The sequence below is a fragment of the Arachis hypogaea genome, chromosome 9 (assembly GCF_003086295.3).
Source record: "Arachis hypogaea cultivar Tifrunner chromosome 9, arahy.Tifrunner.gnm2.J5K5, whole genome shotgun sequence".
Lineage (NCBI taxonomy): Eukaryota > Viridiplantae > Streptophyta > Magnoliopsida > Fabales > Fabaceae > Arachis > Arachis hypogaea.
In genome coordinates, this window is record NC_092044.1 from 120,283,635 (window position 1) to 120,293,165 (window position 9,531).

Here is a 9,531-nt window from a genome sequence, read left to right on the forward strand (position 1 = left end):
CCTCTCCACGCGAAGCTTGCCGTAACCTTCAACAACAACCACGTCGACTGACCACACCATCCCTTTCAACTGTAGGAAGTCGTTCTTTTTTTGGAGGGAGAAGGGCGTTCGTGTTTTGATAGGGTTTTCTGTAATATGTGGAGTCAATCTTGGGTGTTATGGGGATTGCGAAGCTTCAAATATTGGGGGTGGTGGATACGGCGTCGTTTTACACTTAAGGGACGAATTTGTCCATTAATAATTTGTCCCAATCCACTTCAGCAAGTGTAACAGACACGTTATTCTCTACCCTTCTATGTCAGCTGGCTTCGTTGCCGTTTTCGGCCCAAAATGGACGGAGGGGTATAATTGTCAGCCGCTTTAAAACGTGAGGGATCAAAATGTATTTTCCAATTTTGAGGGACAAAAATGTCCGCATTTTAAAAGGTCAAGGACCTATTTATCTTTTATTCTAACTTTTATTCTCCTCATTGGTATTGTATTGACGCATCAGCTAAGTAATAATTTATAAAAAAAATCACAATACATTAAGAAAATATTTTTTATTATAAAAAATTTAAAAGAATTTTTAACACGTACTAATATTTTAAATTGCATCTCCAAATCTGACACAATTATTCAAAAATTGAATCTAAAACAGGAAACTTAATCTTGTTATATGTTCTACTTCTAAAATTTTTTTGGCACACGCATAAAGTATGAAGTAAATGGAATTTGAACTTAGCCTATAAAACTCTTTGGAATGAATTGTTCAATAAAAAATCGAACTTCTCTTAAAAAAACTAACTTTACTCATATTCTATTATGTTGGTCATAATATATGAGTATATTCAATCATCTTTTAGTAAAATAGAGTTCATTGTATCTTTGTTAAACCAATAAATATAACTCTAAGTGATATTTAATGAATTTGGTGCATTGTAAATAATTATGACAAAAGACAATCGCACTGCAAGGCAAGATAATTTTTTTTAAAATAAAAACAATCATCAAATGATAAAAAAAATAAGAATATAGATATATTAATAAAAAGTAAAAAAATATTATAATTTGTACCTTAAAAAATTACTTTCGATAAAAAAATATATATTCCTATTCTATAAAAGTGGTCAAAGAACAAAAATAAATTTAAAAAATTAATCAAATGCTGTGGTTTTAAAACTTACACTCATAAATAATAAAAAATACTATATATTACATTTAATCGTACATAAATTAATAATAGGAATTGAAAAAAGAATTGGACACACAGATACTTTTCTAAATCATTATTCAAATAAATCTTATCAGTTAGGTAGGTATGTCTATTAACATTAAATGAACAAATCTTGATTCATAGGAAATTAATTGTCTATTCTACTAAAATTGACTACGAAAATTTGAGCGATGCTTATTATTTCTATTAATTATTAAATATATAAATTATGATTCATCCCATAATTAAATGACTATTATTTCTATTACCAATATAAAAAAGGTATGATTTAAATTTATTAGAATAATTAATAATTAATACAATTTTAGTCCTTAAAAGTTAATTTTTTGTATAATTCTAATGAAAATATTTTTTTAAAAACATTTTGAAAAGAAAGAGGTATGTATAAAAAAGTATCAAAATGCAGCACGCTAACATTTTTAACGTTAGAATGTTACTTATTGTAAGATATAAGATAATATAATGATAACAATTTGAGTTTTAATTATGTAACAAAAAAGAAAAAAAAAGAATTCAATTCATTATTGATTTGAGCAAGAATTTGAATAATTCCATTCAGTTAAATACAGCAAACAGTATAGATCTCTAGTTTTCCAGTCTTATAAATCATACTATTGAAAAATATGATAAACACCTAATCTTTTATAAACGTTGGAATGACATCATTCATTTAAAATTGCTTCAAGTCTTGAACTACCCCAGTCGTTGAGAATAATTAATGGCAACAAACCAAAACCATTTATTCACACCATTTTCAAAAAATTGGTAGTCTCCATGAAATCAATATTCTTACATTTACATACCTGGTGGCAATTGATCCATACTTTTACAATGACTAAAATGTCTCTATCTACTGACCAATCAAAGTTAGCAAATTTAGTGTTTAAGTAGGTAAGTCATATTCATTTAAGATTTGAATTTTGGAATTTAAAAAAAAAGTAACTAATTTGTGAGACATATTTTAAAAATAGGTATTTATTATGGTATCTAGAAATTATTATTTAATTACTAAAAAAGGTTAAATAATTAATTTTAAATTTTAAAATATAAAAGTAAAAAAATTAAAATATTTAAAATTACTATAAAAAATTAGTTAAATACTAAATTAAAGATATTATAGAATTGGCCTTAAAAATATAATAATAAATTTTTAAATACTTTTGATGTATTGAAAATATAAAAAAATTAATTTTTGCAATAATTTTTATAAAATATTTTTTTATCGTATACTTAACCTATATTTTTATGGTACAAGTTAACAAAATTCTAAAAAAACAAGAAAAAAAAGTATTATCTTTTGGTACACTTTAAGTATATTTCACTTTTCGCAATTTTTTTAATAAGTATAAGGAATTACTTTTAATAAATTAATATTAATTAATTTTAAATTTTTATTTATAGAAAATTTAAATTTATAATTTAAAATAAAAAATAGTTAATATTAAAAAAATTTAATTTCTAATTGAACATTTTTATATATCTAAATAAAAATATAATCTAAATAACGTGTTTCAAAAACTAAGTACTTAAATATTTTATACAATCATATAATTATATGATTTATATTCTTTTTTCTGAATAATTATTTATGTAATTAATACAAAGAGTATTTATTATGGTTGATTTAATATTATATAATTCCTTAAATATATGTGTAAAATTATTTTATAGTATATTAAAATTAAACTCCTACTTAAATATGAAAAATTACATATTAAATTATTCTTTTATCTTAGTCCATGATAACAATAAAAAAGTATTGTGACCCACAAATTCAGCTCAATAAAATACATAAATTCAATTTTAATTTTATTCCTTATTATCTTATCTTATCATTATTCTTATCTTTCATAAAAAATGCTCTATATATATTTAATACCTTCATAATTTATAATTCAATTCAATTCAATTCAATTAATTAATAATTAATAATTTTTTTTTATTTTTTTCTTATTCTTTCACAATTTTATCACTACAAATTCTTAAATAAACAAAATCTCAAAAGTGAAAAAAATTTAGTCACTAGGATTAACTAAAGATTTCTTTCCTGAAAAAAAAAGGAAAAGTTGATGGGCATTATGGTCCATTGGCATTTATACATGTATGTATTCCCCGCCCACAGTGACGCACCACACACACAATAAAACATTTGCTTTACATTTTGGCGTGAAACAGAAGGCAAAGCAACAAACACACTCAGAGAAAAGGGAAAGAAAAAGAAAGGAACATAAAAAGAAATTACTGGAAAAAAAAAAAAGAAAAGAGGGAAAAAATCTCGTGTTGTTTTTGTATTGTATCTTTGTATTTAACGCTTTCAGCTTCAGTTTGTTGTTCCAAAGTCACTCTCTTTGCAACCTCCGAGGAATTTCATCTCTCCTCTCTCTCTCTCTCTCTCTCTCTCTCTCTCTCTCTCTCTCTCTCTCTCTCTCTCATACACAAAAAGGAAGCAGCTTGTGTCAGCAGCAACAAGTGCCTTCTGTTTTCTCTTCTCCGTTTTCTTTTTTGTTGCCGGAAAAAATGCTGGTTCGGAGGAGGGTAATGAGTTGGAGGAGGGTGGCGAAGTCCCTCAAAGCTCTCTTAGCGCATGCCTTGCTATTCACCTTCTCTCTTCTGCTTGCTCTCAAGCTTGACCATGTTCTTCACTCTTCATGGTGGTCAGTTTCAATTCTCAATTTTTGCGCTTTTTGGGTCTTTTCTTTTTCTTTTCTAAAGCTGGGTAAATTTGTTTTTTTTTTCCCATGACCCATTTGAGAAAATTGTGGAACGAATTATAGGGTGCCAACAAGATTTCAGCTTTGTTGTTTTAAGATTTTTTTTTAATTTTCATGTCTAGCTTCATATTTCAATGTTTGACTTTGTTCTGCGTTCAGACTATTCACGGTTCTGTGCTAATTTGTTCCCCTCTTTTGTTATGCAATGCTTGAATGGAGGATTTTCGTTTTTGTTGTAATTCTGGAAGAATATGGCATTGATTGAGATTCTTATGTAAAAAAAGAAAATTTTTTTTTTGGGTGCACAGAATTTTGTTGGTTGAATTTATAGATTGAGGCTCCTTTTCTCACACTCCCCGGCCCCTCCTCCTAGATGTTGTTGAGGACTCCTATGTCCTGTGTCCCAATTAAAGAGAAGGATAATCCACCAGTAGTAGAATACATGATTTTTTAATTGGGGAATGAAACTTGAATACGTTTATTCACCAAAATTGTGAAATGCAATGTATTGTATGGTATAATAATGTGTGCTCAGATTGTAGTCCAGATCCCGTGAATATGGTCAAAACATTTACTCTGGTCGAAAGAGTGTTGTTGGTTCAGCTAATATAAGGAGGAGTATCAATTACTCTTTCCTTGGCTTAGATTTGATTTTGCTCTCCCTTGTGTTCCTTTCTTAGTCACACAGTTGTAAGGCTTTCAACCTTAAAACTATGCTACATTTATGATGTGTTCATATTAGGAGTCATATTTCATGATGCCCTTTGTAACTAATCACTTACTTCCGTATCTGGATTCAGTTGCACCGGTTAAGTGATATCATTATGTGAAAAATGAATGTTCTTATGATGTGTGAGCTAATTTAATTAGATTTTGACCAGCTTGCTATTGGAAGAAAGTTTAACTCATAATGAGAAGATTGTGACATTGCATTCTTCAGTTCTTACTTATTATCTCCTCTTGAGCTTTTTTACTATTTGGTTCAAACTAACAGCACTGTCAAGTTTGTCACACTTGGAAATATGCGTTGCCATGTGTATTCATGTTGGTATCTTTATGTTTCTTTCTGGCAGGATTGTATTTTCCCCTCTATGGCTTTTCCATGCCATGATAGCGCGAGGCAGGTTTTCCTTGCCTGCTCCTTCAATGCCTCATGGTCGCCAAGTAAGATATCCTTTTGTCTTTCAAAAATTGGAAATTACTTGTTTTGTAGGAAATTGGAAACCTCAGCCTGTACTAGGTATTTGTAACTTATGTTAATAAAAATTGTGTATGGACAGTGGGCTCCTTCTCATTCAGTCGTAGCAACGCCATTACTTGTTGCATTTGAGATTCTTCTGTGTATACATCTTGGGAGCAGTTATGGTAAGCAACATTTGTAGTGGCACAACCATCAAGGATATTATTGATCACTATGTTCTTCACATCAAGGTAATTGTGGTATTATTTTATCAGATAATTAATTATGCTTTTAAACGATGCAGTTGTAAATTTGAAGATTGTCTTCTTGCCCCTGATAGCTTTTGAACTAGCTATTTTGGTTGATAACATCAGGTATTTTATCTTATCTCTTTTTGAGTTTACCAATATTTATAGTTCATAACTAGTTTGTTTCTTTGTGAGTTGCTACATAATCTATCCATTCAGGTCTTAGCAATCTTTGTTGTATCTATCTTAGGATTTCTTATCCACTTTTGTACATTCTCTTGAAATAATTGCTTTCGCTATCCCCCCAAATAAATGTTAACCTGATTTATGATCATCTATCAAATGGATGCATGGATGACAAAAATGTTTTTTTATAGGATGTGTAGGGCTTTGATGCCTGGAGATGACGAAAATTTGACTGATGAAGCAGTATGGGAAACACTTCCTGTAAGATTCTATTCATTAGTTGATATATTATTAGTGGCAAGCTCTGAACTAGAATAAATTAATGTCCCCTTGTGATACTACTAGATTATGCAATTAATGGCCTATTTTATCATAGGGCCTCATCATGCTCATCTGTAATGTGTATGAATTGTGTGTTCCTTGCATTGGGATGATCTAGAAATATTTTGGCGGAAGCATGATGCTTGCTCTGTATTTCTTTTCTCCTTCCAAGCTCCGACACATATGGATGTGTAGGGAAGGAAAAGGATGATTGAACAGACTCAATGTTCAAAACCTTTTGTTCTCATCTAATAAGACTTGACTGTGATGAAAGAAAGGTGTTTTATTCAGTAGATTATGTGATCTTGCTTTTGTTTTTATTTTCCAAAACGGACAACAATGAATTGTATACTTCTGTTTTTCTAGCACTTCTGGATTTCAATAGCCATGGTCTTCCTTATTGCTGCTACAGTGTTCACCCTTCTAAAGATTTCTGGTAAGTCTTTTATTTTCTCTTGAAAATTGTTGTTTATAGTGTAATTAGCTTGTTTTCCGTTATCTTGGAGTTTCCACAGCTTGTTGATATATTTTTTTATGTTGACTGTTCTTAATATTCAGATCGATACTGTTTTGTGTTGCATTTGTTGCACTCCTTAAAAAACTCGCTGTTCAACTGATACTACTTAGTACTTAAGTTTATCTTTTTTTTTAATTTTATTTTATTTTTTAAAAACTATCTTTAAATTACCTGCAGGTGATGTAGCTGCTTTAGGCTGGTGGGACTTATTTATTAACTTCTGGTAAAATCAACATTTTGCACTAGTGTTAGTATTTTGCAATTGGCCTTAGTATTGAGCCTTTCCCTTCATAAGAACCTTTTACCCTTTTGCAGTGTTGCACAGTGCTTTGCCTATCTTGTTTGTACAAAATGGCATAATCCAACAATCCATGGAGATTGCCATATTACAGAACCATGTTCATCCTCCAGTTCCATAACATATCTGGATTGGAATAGAAGAGGCTTAGTAGTTTCCTGTGATGAAGATGACCAGCAATACGGGTTATGCAGTCGGCAGAACATTGGTGGTCACATTATGAAAATTCCATTCATTGCTTTCCAAATTCTTCTTATCATGCATTTAGAGGTATGGTAGATTCTATCACGAACCTTGTCATTATGTTCTCAGCATTTGTTGATTTCCTCCACTTTCGTTTTTCTTTTTTTATTGTTTGCCCCCTCTTCTAATTCCTTTTCTCAATGTATTTCATTTAAATTTTAGGGAACACCATCGAGTGCAAGGGATATATCGAATAGGGTCATTTTTTCCCCACTTCTATTGTTGCAAGGTGTTGGGGTTTTATATGCATTGTGTAGATCAGTAGAGAAGATAGTTCTTTTAGTCTACACTGGAGATATTCCTAGAAGTTACTCATCTGTAGCATCAAAAGCCTTTGATTGTTTCGGGTTCTTCCATCGTGGGGCAAGGTATTGGTTTTGATCTGTTTGCCTACAAAAAATTTCATCTTTCGCCAATTCTCTAATCTCTACCGAACAACAACAAAAAAATGTTGCTCAAACTGATTTGGAGAATTGTTATTTTTTGTGATTTATTTCCTAACAGGTTGCTGGGTTGGTGGTCCATAGATGAAGGGAGTAGGGAGGAAGAAGCTCGACTTTATTTTTCCGGCACTTCTGGGTTAGTAAACTACCCTGCTTCATGTTTATAAAGCATATCTTTAGGTTGTGTGCCAATTTCCCCTCAATTACAAGCTTGCTCAGTTCTGTTTGAAATAGTTCTTAAGACATTGTTTCACTCATGTTCATTAGTGATGGTAAGAACCTAGAGCTATATTATTTTGACTATTGGTGTGTGCTTCCAATAAGGTGTGTACTATTCTTTTTGTGCCGTCAATCGGCTCTTATGCTTCAAGTGTTTGTGCCTAATTCTTATACCTTCACTCTTTTGAGTGGTAGTATATAAAATGCTTAAAGATATTTCTTTCTTATGATATGGGATTCAATTTACTATTTAGGTACAATACTTTCTCCCCTGATACGGTGAAGAAGATGCCTAGAACAGATCTCGTTGAGGAGGTGAAAACCCTTTATCTGATATGTAGTTACAGGCTTACAGCATTATCTTTTTGCCAATATTTTCCTCATTTAAGAATGAATTAAACCGCTATATTTTTTGTTAAACCAATTATATAAGCAGGCTTGAATCCCTTTCATACGTCTCGGTAATAACAGTTCTTTATAACTCAGATTTTTAGGCTACAAGCTGCACTGGGTGAGCAGACACAAGTTACAAAGTTTAGCCAAGAGGAGTATGAAAGACTTCAAAATGTAACACTCTCAAACTTGATCTATTATTTTCTGCATTATAATATTTAAATCACCATGTCTTAGTTGTGTAAGTAGTTTAGTTCAGAATCAACCTTTGAAGATTAAAAGGAAGTTATATATTGATGGATGAGCATTGTTTTTATCATTTAGTAGGTTATTTTTTTCCAGCATGCTTGAATATTTCTCAACCATATCAGGATCTCACTTTGAATTGATTTGACAAATCTATCAGGAGAAGATCTTATGTAGGGTTTGCTTTGAAGAGCAGATTAATGTTGTCTTGCTTCCCTGCAGGCATCACATTATTTGCAGGTAAGATCCCTGGCAATGTCATCACTCGTCCTCGCTCCTCTCTTATGCTTTCTATCACTGCCTTTGATTTAATTACTTTCTCTTACCATAGCCCGACCAAAAAGGAATATAGTCTTTGCTTCGAAATATTACGACATCTCAATCTTCTCTAACAATTATTCCCTCTGTTCCAATTTATAATGTTCTCACTTATTTCCTTGACAACTATATTGCCTTTGAATTTGTAAAAGGATGCTGTTTTTATAAAGAATCTATTTACTAAATTGCATGTTGTTGTTACTTAACAAAAATATCTTATACTTACTATGTATTGACATACTGATTTTTTGTTAATGACAGTACTTGCTGTGAGAAATGTAAGAGATGCCCCGTATGCCGAGTCAACATCGAAGAACGGATGCCTGTATATGATGTGTAGACCGAGTTCAATGAAGATGTATAGAGAGATATCCTAATCCTGTTGACCATTCTGGCTTGTGTTTTTAGATGAAACAAGCACACATGGGACTCATAGTTATAGTCATGATGAGCATTGAACAGAAGGAAGTTGTATATACTTTTTTTAGTTATAGTGCATTGATGCAATTCGTATTAAGGAAGATTTCCATTCATAGGAACATTGTTTTTTTTTTTAATACATACAGCAAAAATGGGAAGCATGGTCAAGGTCATTGTTGAAGTGTGTATATGAATTCAGAATAACATGCAGTTGAGGATTCATATCCATTCCAACATAACTATTGAGGCTTGTTTGCAGTTTGTTACCTTAAAAATCTAATTCTAGATGACTTGAGCAAGTTAAACTTTTGTTAAAAATAATATCATATAAAATAAAGTTTGACTTTTAATGAAGAAATATGACATGTTATTCTACTTGTAATGAATCAACGTTAAGAAAAACAAAATAACTATGAAGTTTTTAGATTTTTTTTTTAAATATTGGGTTAAGATGATGTTATCTCCTAAAATAATTCATTATGTGTGTTGTACTAAATTGTGGAAACGCCGCAATTTTAATTTTTAAATTCGTTAAAATAACAAAATAGCGATTTCGTTTTCTTTTTTAAAAT

General features: G+C 30.7%; 1 protein-coding gene across 1 annotated transcript; it reads left to right on the forward strand.

Annotated features, from left to right (window-relative positions):
• The first annotated feature begins 3,350 nt into the window (after positions 1–3,350).
• LOC112712716 (uncharacterized) lies at positions 3,351–9,198 on the forward strand. Its single transcript, XM_025765650.3, has 14 exons — positions 3,351–3,870; positions 5,001–5,091; positions 5,208–5,292; positions 5,412–5,481; positions 5,733–5,802; positions 6,229–6,298; positions 6,557–6,602; positions 6,695–6,947; positions 7,083–7,288; positions 7,425–7,499; positions 7,837–7,897; positions 8,069–8,149; positions 8,382–8,461; positions 8,801–9,198. The coding sequence occupies exons 1-14, from the start codon at positions 3,734–3,736 to the stop codon at positions 8,877–8,879; spliced, it is 1,404 nt and encodes a 467-aa protein (XP_025621435.1). The 5' UTR covers positions 3,351–3,733; the 3' UTR covers positions 8,880–9,198.
• Positions 9,199–9,531: the final 333 nt, after the last annotated feature.